Genomic DNA, 16,594 nt, shown 5'->3' on the forward strand with positions numbered 1-16,594 from the left:
ATATATATATATTTTTTTACTTTTAACCCTCCCTCCCTCCCCCCCCCCCCCCGTGTCTTTTGAGTCATTACACCATTACATGAGCTGGGTTCACAAAAGTCCTCTGAACAGTCGCTCTCAGAAGACACGAGCATCCATCTGTGCCCTGATCAGAACGATGTGCCACAGTCAGGGTTCTGTTGCGAGAATAAATTGCTCTAAAGTGAAGTGACTACATTTATTTAAAGAAAAATGATACATCCACCAGTGCGATTCCTTCGTTAAAAGGCTTTAGAGTTGAAGGATGAACCAGCTTCTACAAACCCACCTTCATATCCTACTTGTCATCTGGGCATGCACACACTCATTACATTACATTGCAGGCATTTGGCAGACGCTCTTATCCAGAGCGACGTACAGCAAAGTGTATAACCATAACCAGGAACAAGTGTGTCGAAAACCCTAGAGAGAAGTGCAGGGGACAACTGCATATTTCAACTTGGACCCTGTAGGTTAAACTGATTAACACTAACACAAACGAGAACAGCAACAACGCAGTCTATGCAAAAATACAAGCAGTAGTTAAGACGAGTGCATTATCTAAGTCACCTATGAAACAGCTACCTAGTTACAACCCTAAGCTTACAGTCAATTTAGAGGTTACAGGGGGGTAGGGAGGGATGGGGAGAGGTGCAGCCTGAAGAGGTGAGTCTTCAGTTGTCGCTTGAAATGGGTCAGTGTCTCAGCTGTTCTGACCTCCACGGGGAGGTCATTCCACCATCGTGGGGCCAGAACAGACAGGAGACGTGTTCGGGAAGCGCAGGTGCGAAGAGGGGGAGGTGCCAGGCGTCCTGAGGTAGCGGCACGGAGGGGTCTGGCTGGCATGTAGGGTTTGAAGATCTGCAATCATAGCCTGAATCTTTCAGGGTCCTTAGGGTTTGGGTATGATGGCACAACCTGCTGTATGGGTGTTTGCTACCTGGCACCTAACTGATCAGATGAAGCAGTTTATTGCACAGGTGGCTCACTTCTTGGGTCTGAACTTGTTTTTGATTTGATCCCTTTGAAGACTAGGTTTCTCTTCTTTTTTTTTTTCTTTTTTTTTCAAAATTCCATGTCAGTGTTCTAGAACCCCACTGCTTTCAGTCACCAGCAGTTATTGTTACATCAGCATTAGAATGTTCAGTTAAGAACATTCTCATGACATATTTGTGATCTCACACCTGGGCTAAACTGGGTTAAGATGAAAAATGGAAATCAGCAGGACCTACATCCCGTACTGTCCCAGGACTGGTGAGCCCAAAATTAGAGTGTGAAGACCTGTGGGTTTTTTCATTATGGTTTCAAGTGTGTGATTGTGAAGGTAGCTGTCATGATTCTGTTTGGGGGGTTTTGGAACTTGCCTGCTGCCTCATTACCCAGATTAAGGGCAAGGGAGTCCACAAATGCACCCCGTCTCTCTCTCTCTGCAGTGACAGGGCCTTAACGCTGTAGGGGAAGAGGTGGGGTGCCCCTGTTTTTAGATGGTTTTCCTGAGGACAGCGCAAGTTCCCAGCGCAAAAAAAATAAATAAAAATCAAATAAATAAAAAATGAGATTACAAGGACCTGGCAAGGTCAGGCCGACTGTAATCAGAAATCTCATGTCCAATCTCCCTGAACGCTCGCGTGTTCCCTACGGGCACGGGGAATGACGAGTACCCCAGACCCCATTTTTCTGCATGCTTCCGTAAATCCGTCTGAATTCCATCCGGAATGTTCCTCCGTCCCGCACCGCGAGTTTGCAGGCTGACGGGTATGTGGGACGTGGGCTCGCTCCTCACGAAGGAGGCCAGCGCTCCTGCGCCTCCTCGCGAAGGAGGTCAGCCGCTCCTACACCTCCTCACGAAGGAGGCCAGCGCTCCTACACCTCCTCGCGAAGGAGGCCAGCGCTCCTGCGCCTTCTCACGAAGAAGGCCAGCGCTCCTACACCTCCTCACGAAGGAGGCCAGCGCTCCTACACCTCCTCACGAAGAAGACCAGCACTCCTACACCTCCTCACGAAGGAGGCCAGCGCTCCTACACCTCCTCACGAAGGAGGCCAGCGCTCCTGCGCCTCCTCTCCTCCTCTCCGCGCACCTCCTTTTCCTCCCGAGCGCGAATATAAACCTTGGCGGGTGAAATCCGCCAAACGGCGTGCCGCAGCAAAGGCATCCGAGCCCAGCTCCATGTTACTGCAGTTCTGACTGAATCCCTCTCTCTCTCTCTCTCTCTCTCTCTGTCTCTCTCTATCTCAATTCCTCTCACTCACTCTCTCTCCCTCTCTCTCCATTCCTCACTCTCTTTCTCTCTCCCTCTCTCTTTCTGTCTCTCTATCTCTGTTTTGCTCTCTATTCCTCGCACTCACTCTCTCTCCATTCCTCACTCTCTTTCTTTTTCTCTCTCCATCTCCTACTCTCTTTTCCTCACTCTCTCTCCCTTTCTCTCAATTCCTCTCTTTCTCTTCATTCCTAAGTCTTTCTTTCTCACTCTCTCCCTCCCTCTCTCTCCATTCCTCACTCCATTCCTCCCTCTCTCTCCATTTCTCACTCCCTCTCTCTCTCTCCATTCCTCACTCCCTCTCTCTCTCTCTACATTCCTCACTCCCTCTCTCTCTCTCTCCATTCCTCACTCCCTCACTCTCTCTCTCCGTTCCTTGCTCTTCGTCGGTCCCACCCCGTCATCGGCCCGTGCTCAGCCTGCATCCCCACGAATCCCGCGAATGCCCCCCCCCCCCACCACCCCCCCGACTCTATCTCTTTAACCCAGTTAATCTGCCACAGTAGGGCCTCTCATCGTGTCCCCAAGGTCACTCACTCACTCTTTCATCACGCATTCCCCCCTTTTCTTCCAGAGAAATGGTATGAAAGGATTCTCTCTTTTTCTTTATCTGTGAGATGCCGGTCCCAGGGAGAACCTCTCTTAATTTTTTTTTTTTTTTTTTTAAGAACGGGACTTTGATCAGCTTCGTCTGTCTCTTCTTTTTTTACCGACAGCTACATCCCTCGTATTTTTACATCTCTGCCATTTTACATCCCAGCTCAGAGAGACATCATCACTGCAGCAGTCTGTTACCCCGGAGCTAGACTGAGATTGATGTAATTAGTGCAAAGGGCAGAGTGTGTGGGAGAAGAATTTGAAAAACGTCGCCCTTAAAATTGTGTCTGTAAAAACACGAACAATGTTTCAGCAACTAAATCAAACATAGTTTCGGGTTTTGGTTTTTTAAGAAATTCTGACTATCTTTGTTCTGTCCAAACAGAAAACTCATCCATCAGGAACATCTGCAGGTCAAAGGCTGGACTTTGACGGTGTAGTGGACATTCTTTACTTCTCATACGGAGAAGATATACATCTATATCTTCACAGGTGGCATCAGGATGCAGTAATCATTCTCCTAAAGTGTAATATACAAACTATAAATTGGCTATTTACATTAATTATGAAATCAATTTTTATGAAAATTACACATAAATAGTTCATCTTATCCAATGCGGATGGCTTAGAGCCAACCTAAAGAGAATGGTAAAACACATGAAGTTCAAATAACCGTTAAAGCAGTTATGTATATTCGGTCAGAAGTGTCACAGTTGCTAAATGAAACTGTATGCCCAGAGTCGCAGTCTTACTTCAGTTCTTTGGATTGGTTGTCGGAACGCTTCCTGGTTTCCTGAGCGAAATCCGTAGGAGCTTGGTGAGGAACAGGGGAAGCCGTTTGCCCTTTTCTCCGGTTCTAAAGACACGCGGTTTGATTCTTTACGCAGGCCGCTTGCAGATAATTGTGGGACGTGCCCCGCAGGATGCGTCCTTCGCGCTGGCCCCTCTCCGAGTTCTTCTTCGGCCACCGCTGATCGCGCGGCGGCCGCTCCTTCCTCCCGCGGTTAGCCTGGTTGCCAACGGTGCGTGCGAGACGGCCTCGCTCGGGCGCAGGCCTCGCGAAGCTTTCCCCCCCCGCGGCGGTGTGGGCTCGCGTGCGCACGCGAGGGAGGCGGGAGAAGAGCGGCAAGTCCCGAGAGAGGGGGGGGGGGGGGGGGAAATGGAACAGAGAGAGCGAAACCGAGGCAACCTCCGTTTCATCGAAGGTTGCGCGTTTCGAATCTACAGCAAGACCAATTACCCGTAACTGGGAAGCTGTGGTAGGAGGCATGGTTAAATGAGTCGCCCTTTGAGGTTGGAGTATGGGCTTTGTAGTTTTGTGGAGTGTCTATTTTTGTAGTCCATGGTAACTACAACGGTGTCGAGTGGTCGGATCTAGGAAGTTTAGATCAGATTATTAGTACCGTTTCCTTTGGTCCAATCATGTTTTCTCTGAGAGAGAGTTTTGAATGGATGTAGGTTGATTCCCACCCTCGGGTTTACCTGTAACATCACCCTGTAATGCTGTAGCATGCACTCACTGCTGCACTGCTGTAATGTAGAGCGCTACAGTTGTATTTGTCAGGGTGGGGCGGGGGGGGGGGGGGGGGTGGGCTGGGGTTGCCTGTTGGTTGACCTACGCCCTTCATTTGTTGATTTGCCTTTTTTTGGGCGAGTCACTGCAGCACCTCTACGGGAAGACGGATTACAGACACGAGAGCATCACCGTCCCGTCGGCTCTATCTAGACACAAGCGTTAGACCAGAACGCCTGCTGTTGGGGGAGACGGGTATTAGACCCGTAATCCTGCTGTGTGGCGTGACAGGTATTTGACAGGTATGCCTGCTGCGCAGGAGGCAGGTCTGCGATCGGCACACCTGTTCTGCTCAGACGTCGGGTATCACGGAGGCACACCTTACTGTGCTGAGAGACAGGTAGAGCACCTCCGCGGCTAAGCTAACCAGACGCTAGCGTTATTTCTCCCCCCCCCCCCCCTTCCCCCCCCCCCCCCGTGTCTTATCATGGCCGACAGAAAAATCAAATCAGTCGTTTTCCCGTTGTCTGAAAGAAAAAAAGAAGAAAAATCTTGGAGGGGATCAGGATGCAGTCGGGCGTTTTTTTATTAACTGGTCTTTGTGTGGAAGCACAGACGGCGCCACGGCAACCCTCTCGAGCGTCGTCGAGCCGCCAAACGAGGAGCTCGCTCCTGTGTGGCGGGAGCCCGCTCCCTCATTAAAACGGCATTATACGCCGCGCTTGCACTTGATCTATTTTGAGGCGCAAAAACTTTCCCCAGCCAAGACGCCCGAGCGACTGATCAGGGGGCGCCCGGGAAAGAAGAAGAAGAAGGAGCAGAAAAATTAATTGTATCCTAGCAACAGGAGTCAAAATGTTACTTAGCAACGGCGCTTTTGCTGTACGCAGAGATCACACCGAGGAGCCCGAGACGAGAAAAAAAAAAAGAAAAAAAGTCAGAACTTCCTGAGGAGAGAGACGGGCGTGTGATTGGCCGAGATGTGCTGAGAGGGGCGTGTGATTGGCAGAGATGTGCTGAGAGGGGCGTGTGATTGGCCGAGATGTGCTGAAAGGGGCGTGTGATTGGCAGAGATGTGCTGAGAGGGGCGTGTGATTGGCAGAGATGTGCTGAGACGGGCGTGTGATTGGCAGAGATGTGCTGAGAGGGGCGTGTGATTGGCAGAGATGTGCTGAGACGGGCGTGTGATTGGCAGAGATGTGCTGAGACGGGCGTGTGATTGGCAGAGATGTGCTGAGAGGGGCGTGTGATTGGCAGAGATGTGCGGAGACGGGCGTGTGATTGGCAGAGATGTGCTGAGAGGGGGCGTGTGATTGGCAGAGATGTGCAGAGAGTGGCGTGTGATTGGCAGAGATGTGCTGAGACGGGCGTGTGATTGGCAGAGATGTGCTGAGAGGGGCGTGTGATTGGCAGAGATGTGCTGAGAGTGGCGTGTGATTGGCAGAGATGTGCTGAGACGGGCGTGTGATTGGCAGAGATGTGCTGAGAGGGGCGTGTGATTGGCCGAGATGTGCTGAGAGGGGCGTGTGATTGGCCGAGATGTGCTGAGAGGGGCGTGTGATTGGCAGAGATGTGCTGAGAGGGGCGTGTGATTGGCCGAGATGTGCTGAGAGGGGCGTGTGATTGGCCGAGATGTGCTGAGACGGGCGTGTGATTGGCAGAGATGTGCTAAGAGGGGCGTGTGATTGGCAGAGATGTGCTGAGACGGGCGTGTGATTGGCAGAGATGTGCTGAGAGGGGCGTGTGATTGGCTGAGATGTGCTGAGAGGGGCGTGTGATTGGCAGAGATGTGCAGAGAGGGGGCGTGTGATTGGCAGAGATGTGCTGAGAGGGGCGTGTGATTGGCAGAGATGTGCGGAGACGGGCGTGTGATTGGCAGAGATGAGCTGAGAGGGGCGTGTGATTGGCAGAGATGTGCGGAGAGGGGCGTGTGATTGGCCGAGATGTGCTGAGAGGGGCGTGTGATTGGCAGAGATGTGCTGAGACGGGCGTGTGATTGGCCGAGATGTGCTGAGAGGGGCGTGTGATTGGCAGAGATGTGCTGAGACGGGCGTGTGATTGGCAGAGATGAGCTGAGAGGGGCGTGTGATTGGCAGAGATGTGCAGAGAGGGGCGTGTGATTGGCAGAGATGTGCTGAGAGGGGCGTGTGATTGGCAGAGATGTGCTGAGAGGGGCGTGTGATTGGCAGAGATGTGCTAAGAGGGGCGTGTGATTGGCAGAGATGTGCTGAAACGGGCGTGTGATTGGCAGAGATGTGCTGAGAGGGGCGTGTGATTGGCAGAGATGTGCTGAAACGGGCGTGTGATTGGCAGAGATGTGCTGAGAGGGGCGTGTGATTGGCAGAGATGTGCTGAGACAGGCGTGTGATTGGCAGAGATGTGCTGAAACGGGCGTGTGATTGGCAGAGATGTGCGGAGAGGGGCGTGTGATTGGCAGAGATGTGCGGAGACGGGCGTGTGATTGGCAGAGATGTGCGGAGAGGGGCGTGTGATTGGCAGAGATGTGCGGAGAGGGGCGTGTGATTGGCAGAGATGTGCTGGGAGGGGCGTGTGATTGGCAGAGATGTGCTGAGACAGGGCGTGTGATTGGCAGAGATGTGCTGAGAGGGGCGTGTGATTGGCAGAGATGTGCTGAGATGGGCGTGTGATTGGCATAGATGTGCAGAGAGGAGCGTGTGATTGGCAGAGATGTGCGGAGAGGGGCGTGTGATTGGCAGAGATGTGCGGAGAGGGGCGTGTGATTGGCAGAGATGTGCTGAGAGGTAAATGTATACAGGGGTGTGGTATATGCAGTACATCAGCTGTATATTATTACTGTATATTAGCTTTTAGTTTTGTGTTGCGGTAAGAATTAATTAAAGTGGTTCGTTTACACGGTGTGTTTCGAAGGCTGCCCCAGACTAGCAAGATACTGGTTCTCCCTCTTCACTCACTGTCTTCACCACTCCATCCCCCCGGAGCTCTCTATCTCATTCTCCCTCTCTCTCCCTCTCTCTCTCTCTCTCATTCTCCCTCTCTCTCTCTCTCTCTCTCTCATTATCTCTCCCAATCTCTCCTTCTCTTTCTCTCATTCTCACTCCCTCTCTCTATCATTCTCTCTCGCTCTCTCTCTCTCTCTCATTCTCTTGCACTCGCTCTCTCTCATTCTCCCACTTTCTCATTCTCTCTCTCCCTCGCTGTCTCTCTCAATCTAATTCGTTATGCTTTACAGGAATTAATGCAATTTCCCCAAACGATCGCGTTGTGTAACAAGGGAAAAAAAACACATGGCTCCCTCTTTCCCCTGGCTCACTCTCTCTTACACACAGGCATGCACACACACACGCACACATGCGTGCACACACATACACACACACACGCACGCACACATACACGCACACACGTATGCACACACATACACACACACACACATACGCACGCACGCATACACATACGCACACACACATACACACACGTACGCACACATGCACACACATACACACACGTACACACGCACACACACACACACATTCAGATACACAGACACACATGCACACGTACTGATGAAGACTAAAAATGACACCAATATTACAAAATAATAATCAGAAATGGGAAAATGAAGCAGTTACACTAGATGCCTGAAGTGATTATGGTGCAATTTCGGTGCTGTTCTGTGGGTGTGTATGACACCTCCAGATGTGACAGGGTTACGTTGGGTTCACAGAGCTGAACACCTCTCTCTCTCTCTCTCTGTCCGAGGAGGGTTGTGCGATCTTCGTGTGAATGCATTTGGCGATTTTCATTAATTTGAATGGAGCTGCGGAACAAACTAAACTATTCGCATCGCTGTGCGCATATTAGTCACTGTTGCTGGTCAGGGGCTTGATTTTTCTTTGATAGAGTTTGTAGATGTTTTTTTTTTCCCCCTTATTCTTTTGGGAGCCGCCCCCCCCGGACTTCTGTGAAATTTAAATGCACAGTTGTACCTACAGGAGCCTCCATTGAAACTCTCCGCCCCCACTTTAAATTCAGGAGGGAATGTCCTCTGGTATTCGAGGGGAGGGGGGGGGGGGGGGGGGGGGGGGGGATGGGTGTATGCAGTCAGCCATTGCTACCATTTCGCTCCGCAATCCAGCAGCTGGCGGCAGTTGTAGTGACACGACTTGTGCAGGTGGACTGCTGGTGTCTCAGAAGGGTCGCCCCTGAGCAAGGAAGCGTTGCCAATTTACACAGCTGGGGGGGCAGCAAAGCTGGATCAAAGAGACAAGAGTGAGCTCATGCCTAATGCGCCTGAAGGCAAGGCTCACTGAAATTCAATAACTGCCGCGGTTCCGTAACAGTCCCCCCTGTGAAAAACCCCGCCCCTGAGATTGTGGCCACGCCCCTTTACCAGACTGGCCCAATGAGGGCCAAGCGGATTTGAAGGGCCGAAAAGCATGAGCTTGAGGTTTTTGAGAGAAGCACTGGAATGCACAAGCTCATCCAATGGTAGCAGTAGCTCAAGCAGCGTTAACACTAGCTCACCCAGCATTAGCACTAGCTCAAGCAGCGTTAGCACTAGCTCACGCAGCAATAGCACTAGCTCACGCAGCAATAGCACTAGCTCAAGCAGCATTAGCACTAGCTCAAGCAGCGTTAGAACTAGCTCACACAGCGTTAGCACTAGCTCAAGCATTGTTAGCACTAGCTCAAGCATTGTTAGCACTAGCTCAAGCAACATTACCTCTAGCTCAAGCAGTGTTAGCACTATCTCACGCAGTGATAGCACTAGCTCAAGCAGTGTTAGCACTATCTCACGCAGTGATAGCACTAGCTCAAGCAGCGGTAGCACTGTCTCACGCAGTGATAGCACTAGCTCAAGCAGCGTTAGCACTATCTCACGCAGTGATAGCACTAGCTCAAGCAGCGTTAGCACTAGCTCAAGCAACGTTAGCGCTAGCTCAAGCAACGTTAGCGCTAGCTCAAGCAACGTTAGCATTAACTCACTTATTAGTCGCACCTGCTTACCCAGCAGTTGTACTATCTTACCCAGGAACTGTGGAAATGTGTGTGTGTGTGTAGTGTGTGTGTGCATTAATGCGTGTTAGTGCAATTAGTGGTGTTGTGGGGGTGGGGATAAGAATAATACCAGCCCTAAAAAAAAATATGCAGTCCATCGACAACGACAACATCTGAATCATAATTGCTAGTTGTTGCATTTCCCTGACAATTTTAATCATGCTGATAATTTTTTGAGAAATTATGGACGCCCAAGGCTGGGCATTGCAGTGACGATGAGCCCGTTTGTCCGGATGGGGGACGCCACTGGGGCAGGGACCCATCTGTTTCGGCACAATACCCAGCCCACGTGCACCCTCCCACCTGGTGTGACCCGCTCGCGTCCAATTATACCCCGAAAACGTTGCTTCGACAGGACAAACCGCAACCCCACCCTCTACAGCACACAGACCAGATGTCTGCAACACCAGGCCTTTCAAAGGTCACGCTGGTATATTTTCAATATGTTTTCCATTAACTCCATATATTCATACTATATTGCAGTATGTTTCTTTTCCCGAAGGGGCTGTGGTATCTATCTGCAAAATATATTACATTACATTACAGGCATTTGGCAGACGCTCTTATCCAGAGCGACGTACAACAAAGTGTATTACCGTAACCAGGGACAAGTGTGTTGAAAACCCTAGAGGGAAGTACAGTTCCAAGTGCAGGGAGCGACCGTGTAGTTTAACTTGGACCCTGTAGGTTAATCTGATTAACACAAACAAAAGCAGCAGCAAAGCAAATAATACAAGCAATAGTAGGCATGAGTGCACTAACTAAAATAAACTAAAATAAACAGCTTACCTAGGTACATACCAAAGCTTACATAGCCAATTAGAGAATAAGGGGGCAGCACTGCACCAAGAACAAAAAATCTGCAAAGGCTTTTTACTTTTACTAAATGTTTGAACAGATCCAAACCCTTTAAATATCTGCAGGTGTGTGATCTCTCTTATGGTGCTCTGTCTCCCTTTCATACCAATATCAAATTAAAGCCCTTGTTTCTTCTCCTCTCTGTATGAGGCCGGTATTGCATGACACAGACCCCGGCAGCTTCTGCTGCTAATCGGATCACTTGCGTTGTGAATGCTGCGTTTTAGTCAATGCAGACCTTTCAGCTTTCAAACCTTCCTCTTTTAAAAGCTTTCCCCCCCCCCTGAAGACAGTGGTATAATAAAATTAATGCTGTCTATTCTCACTCTCTCCCCCACTCTCTCTCTCTTTCTCTCTCACTCTGTCTCTTTCACTCTCTCTCTCTGTCTCACTCTCTGGCTCTCTCTCTCACACGCTCTCTCTCTCTCCCTCTTCCCCTCTCTCTCACTCTCACTCTGTCTCTCTCTCCCTCTCTCTGTCTCTTTCTCTCTGTTGTGATTGTGGGAGGGGGGATTTGGTCAGTGGGGGGCTGTGGGGGAAGTAGGTAGTTGGGAGGGCAGGGGGTTGGGGGGAGTGGATTGTGGTTCAAAGTAAAACCCTGAGTTAAAAGGACTCTGACAGATCACACGTAATCCCTGTTGGACTCGTATGAAGCACATACAACTCGTGTTTAATTAGCACTGAGCGTTTCACTTCGTAGAGAACATGGCCATGTAACCGAAAGTGATTTATTTATTCATTTATTTATTTATTTTGGGGGGGGGGGTGTGGTGCTTGTCAGAAATGATGCTTAGTCGCTTGTCAGAAGTGCCTTCCATGCTACTTTCAGCTTAGGCTGTTTTCATTCCTCCCAACTCTAGGCTACTCACGGGGTACCCCTCTTAAGCAGTGAGAGGGTACGCATCTCCTGCCGTGGATTGGCTGTCATCTTGTCTTCCTGAAGAACGTCAATGACTGTGACACTAAGGGAGTGATTCACAGGATGTATAATTTCCGAGGCATTCTGGAAAAATAACTTTATTAATGATTTTTTTTTCCAGGTCTATGAACGGGGGTCCAACGTGGAGCAGTTTGTGACCCGCTTCCTGTTGAAGGAGTCGGCCAATCAGATCCAGTCCCTGCTGAACTCCGTGGAAAGCGCTGTGGATGCCATTGACGAGCAGCACAGCCAATCAGGGTGAGCTTTGCGTCAACCGAAGGCGGGGCCACTGAGCCAGGGTTCCGTGTTCCTGACACTTACTTAACGAGCGGTGCTTTTGTTCTGTACTGGCTGCTGGACTTAGTCTTCAAGCTCTTGCTTTTCCAGTAGGTAGGTAGGCAGGTAGGTATCACACTGGCCATCCTATCTCTCGAGCTGCGACGGCAGACATTTTGTGCCGCGCTGTGGAACTGCTGTGGTGGCTGCAAAGCGGACGGTTGTCATAGTTCCCTCCTCTGCCTCTCACTGTGACAAAGCAATAATTAATCTCTCTGATTGCTAATGAAGGATTAGGGTGATGATTAATTCACACCTTCACCCGTGTAGCTACCCTCGCCCCCCCACTGCGTGCTCTTTTATTCCCTTTCCGCTCCCCCCCTCTCTTCTGTTTTCTTTTTTTTTTTCCAGTTTCAAGGTGTCGTGACCTTACAGTGTTGCTGAGGCAAAGGTGACAAATAAGGCCGACTGCAATAACAAAACTGAGAGGAGGGCAGCAGCTCATAGTGCTACTGATCATAGGAAGAGCTGGGTATACAGCACAGGCCAAATGTATTAGGCCACCTGAGGTTTTTTTTTATATAAAAAAAAAAAAAAAACATACAATAAAGTATAAAGATTTAAGAGTTTTGCTTAAAAATAGTCTTAGACACGACTTTCCTCAAAATAGACTAATTTGCCTTTAATTACAATAAAAACGAATAACTGGAAGTCTGTCCAATCATTTTGCAAATGGGGGGGAAAGATGGGATGGAGGTAGTGGTAGTTCTATTAGGTTGAATCTTATCTACCTTAAGTTTTTTTAAACCACAGGCAGCCTAATACCATTGCCTGTAGTGAAAGTAAAATAAACGCTAAACCTGCAGGAAATATGGCAAAGAAGGAGGTGTTAGGCTTAGGTGTGCCAGGTCAAGTAAACATATAGTGACAAGTTTGTTCCCTGCAAAAAATTGCAAAGAAGTTAAAGATTTCCTGGTGCAGTGTTCAGTACACACTCAGAAGGTGGGCAGTAATGTTAACAGGAGAAGACCAGGAAGATCAAGCGTCAGTAGGCAAATATCTTGTGGGGTCTGGCAAAGGAAACCATTGTATCATTGCACCACAACTACAGGAAGAACTCAATGCAGCTAGAGAGAAACCAGTTCCCCTGGCTGCAGTGCAACAGCAACTATGATCTGTAGATCTAAAAAGGCAGTGCATCTGCCTTTTCACAATCTTTTTGATCCAGAGCTGATGGTGTTTGGCCCACTGGAGTCTTTTCATCTTGTTAACAGCACATAACAGCACATAGCAAGAGCTTTTTCGCAGATACACAATCTTTCAGACCAGAAAGCCCTTCACCTGGCGCCTGTACCTAAATCTGGAAAATCTCTCTCTACCCCCCCCCCCCCCCCCACTTCTGTTTCACTCTCATTCCCCCACAATCAAAGTATCTTGTTACAGGATATTTTTACAATCACATTTTCACAAAGTGCTAAAGTCTCACCCCCCCCCCCCCCTTCTCTCTCTCTCTCTCTCTCTCTCTCTCCCTCTCTCTCTCTCTCTCTCTCTCTCTCTCTCTCTCTCTCCCTCTCTCTCTCTCTCTCTCTCTCTCTCTCTCTCTCTCTCTCTCTCTCTCTCTCTCTCAGGCAGTACCCCAGTAAGACCAGTCCACGCGTGCCAGATGGTCGCTATGTGACTCCGGTGCCAGACTACCCCCCCAATAACAGGGTCAGCGCCAGGGAGACCGTGAGGAACATCAGCGCCGCTGCAGGTGAGGTCCCGTGTGCCCGTGGCTCACGGAGGTGTGCGGCCAACCTGCGGGATGGGGGGGGGGGGGGGGGGGGGGGAGGGGGGGCGACAAGCATTTTGAGCACATACAAAATAAAAAATGCGCAGCTGATTTCAAAGATCAAACAGATCAAAGAAATTAAGAAAAACCTAAAATAACATTCCGCAAAGCAAACATCCATAGAAAGAAGAAGGAAAAGAATCTACTCTGCTGCTGTCCAAGGTCCTGTAGGCCTCCCTGACTATGGGAGGGAACAGGCACTGCTGCTGTCCAAGGTCCTGTAGGCCTCCCTGACTATGGGAGGGAACAGGCACTGCTGCTGTCCAAGGTCCTGTAGGCCTCCCTGACTATGGGAGGGAACAGGCACTGCTGCTGTCCAAGGTCCTGTAGGCCTCCCTGACTATGGGAGGGAACAGGCACTGCTGCTGTCCAAGGTCCTGTAGGCCTCCCAGGCACAGCTGAGAGCAGCCTCAGACTATGACCATACTTGTCTACTTCTCCCTCTGTCCTTCCCCCCGGGTACATCCTCACCGGCTAAACAGCCTCTCCCATCTTAGCCGAGTCGCCGAGCGTGAGCCCCGAGGCGTCGTATTAAACATCGTAAAAGGAGCCGTCGTCTCACTGGTCAGCTCTCCGGGGCTCCGCCCACTGCTGCCGTTGCATTAGGGAGGCGCCACCTGGATTACTGTTCTCTATCACGTCGCTTCAGAGGGCGTCATCCGTATTAGTGATGTAACGGACGTAGACATTGCTCAGATGGTATCTTGGCGTTGGCCCTTCAGGGTTGCACATTGAGAGCCATTTATGTGGAATGCGTTACGCGCGTCTGACAGGTTGCGTTCGCTTATTTTAGTTGTTCTTTTAGTCACGTGTGAGTACCGTATCACGTGCAGTTGCAACTTTTATAGTGCGCACTTAGTGGTCAACAATAGTCCAGGACGGACTCATGAAACATGTTTCAGTTTCATACGCAAATAGAGAGGTTGCATCATCACCCTTGGTGAGAATTTCAAGGTTCGATGAGCAAAAAAAAACATTTATTTCACTTAGTACACTATTGAAATATTATTGAAATATTTTTAATAAACATTTGTTGCGTGACTGTGATCTAGACAACATGTGACAGTGTGTCCTTGTGACTCACGCCATGAGCAAATTAGCGTAGGCCTAGCATGCTCATAACTGTAATGTTACCTAGCATCGTGCAAATAATAATATGCGCTTAGCGTACGGCAGTGACATGCTATGAGGCTAAGATGAACCTCTTTTAGGCCGGATGATTCTTGGACAGTTGGTAAATGGTAAACGGACTGCATTTATATAGCGCTTTTATCCAAAGCGCTTTACAATTGATGCCTCTCATTCGCCAGAGCAGTTAGGGGTTAGGTGTCTTGCTCAAGGACACTTCGACATGCCCAGGGCGGGATTTGAACCGGCAACCCTCCGACTGCCATGTCGGTCTTACCTCCTGAGCTATGTCGCCCCCCAGTTGTGAAAAGACCGAGCGGGAGAATCATAAGATTTGCGTGGCCTCAAAGCATCTGTATTCGTGTACGTGCGTAGGATATGGTTCCCGACGTTACAGGCATCCATTGCGTCCATTTATACACTGAAGCATTGCAGGTTAAGTGCCCTGCTCAAGGTGTCTCAGTGTCCTGTGACCTTTAGGTTACAAGGCCAGCTCAAAACCATTATACTACACTTAGCTGCCCTTAAGCTTTTTGATGGTCGTGTCTGGCCACTTGGTTTTTTTTTTTTTTTTGTTCTGGTATCCAGTCACTATGATGGAGTACCCAGAGTGAACTGTAGGGTCCTCCACTGCAGTCTTCCCTCACGGGTGTTAATGGATTTGTAATGTTTGCCTTTCAGGCCACATTAGCGCTGCTCACGTGCAGAGAGCTCGAGCTGTCTATATCGGGATAGCTTCTCATTTCGGTTAAACAGGTCTCACATTAATATTTCAGCCAACAGCCACGGCTGTTTTATTTGGGGGGGGGGGGCTGAAATTAAGTCTTTGTTTTGAATGTGGAACAATTCTGCATGAATTCCTGCTCCAGGCTATAGTTTCACAAACGGAGAGACACTCTTTTGTGAGAGAGACAGAGCGAGAGAGAGAGAGAGAGAGAGAGAGAGAGGAACACGATTCCCTTTGAAGTTGAGCTGTGATTTTGTTTCATCGCCCTCTCGCTCCGTGTTACTTTCGCTCTTGCGCTCCAATCTTTTTTTCTCACTTTCTCTCTCTCTAATTTTCGCTCTAATTCTTGCTCATCGACATATTGAATATGGGAGAAGAAAAAAACCATTTTCCGAATGTGTTTCTTTGTCAAATAAATAAATAAATAAATAAATCAGAAAACGTACAGTATGAGCAGACTTTCCTTTTATTATTATTTTTGAACAGGAATCAGCCCTCCTGGCATTAAAGGCTGTATATAATGAGTGCATGTTTTCAAGCCTACATTGAACCTGAAGCTCTCACACAGCACTGTGTGACTGTGCCTTCTGACCGCCCAAATGCAGTCAAACACACGGCTGGCCTCGTTACATTAGGGTACATTACATTACGTTACTGCTTCACATTTAGTCATTCAGCCATTATAGGAACCGGCTCCTTCAGCTCAAAGCCCCCAGTTTGAGTCAGAGGGAAGTCAGTGGTAAATGAATCCCCAGTTCACTTTTTTAGAAAACCGTCTCTTTGAACCATTAAAAGCTGCAGTCGTATGTGGACAGGGCCTTGAGATAAGCAAGCAGGCAGGCTTTGTGTTCCCTCTCATTTATGAGTTGAGCAAAATCTTCAAACCCCTTTCCTCTCTCTCTCCCCCCCCCCCCTTGCCCTCTCTCTCTCACTCTCTTGCCCTCTATCTCTCGCTCTCTTGCCCTCTCTCTCTCACTGTCTTGCCCTCTCTTTCTCTCCCTCTCTTGCCCTCTCTCTCTCTTCCCCCCTCTCTTGCCCTTGATTGAATCTCTATCTCTCTCTCTCTCTCTCTCTCTCTCTCTCTCGCTTGCCCTCTTTCCCCCCTCTCCAAGCATTACAGGATCCATAAACCCTGTCAGTGCCCGGGAGGGGCAGGGTCAGCGCTTCTCTCCTCTAGTCTTTAAGCACGGTGGAGATTAATCTGCAGTAGCATTGTAGCAGAGTTGCGATATAGCTGTAGTAGCATTGTAGCAGAGTTGCGATATAGCCGTAGTAGCATTGTAGCAGAGTTGCGATATAGCTGCAGTAGTAGCATTGTAGCAGAGTTGCGATATAGCTGCAGTAGTAGTGGTGTAATAGATCTGTAGCCAGGGGTGTTGTCGAGCTGCTCCTATTTCGGATGCTGTAGATGCCAATTTTGCCCCCCCCCCCC

General features: G+C 49.4%; 1 protein-coding gene across 3 annotated transcripts in view; it reads left to right on the forward strand.

Annotated features, from left to right (window-relative positions):
- Positions 1-16,594, forward strand: part of necab2 (N-terminal EF-hand calcium binding protein 2) — a 153,222-nt gene that overhangs the window by 73,651 nt on the left and 62,977 nt on the right. For all 3 annotated transcript variants that reach the window (XM_035416575.1, XM_035416574.1, XM_035416573.1), the window contains exons 6-7: positions 11,322-11,458; positions 13,105-13,229. In XM_035416575.1, the coding sequence (XP_035272466.1) occupies positions 11,322-11,458; positions 13,105-13,229 (262 nt within the window). The remainder of the gene's footprint in view (positions 1-11,321; positions 11,459-13,104; positions 13,230-16,594) is intronic.

Source organism: Anguilla anguilla, chromosome 5 (genome assembly GCF_013347855.1).
Source record: "Anguilla anguilla isolate fAngAng1 chromosome 5, fAngAng1.pri, whole genome shotgun sequence".
NCBI lineage: Eukaryota > Metazoa > Chordata > Actinopteri > Anguilliformes > Anguillidae > Anguilla > Anguilla anguilla.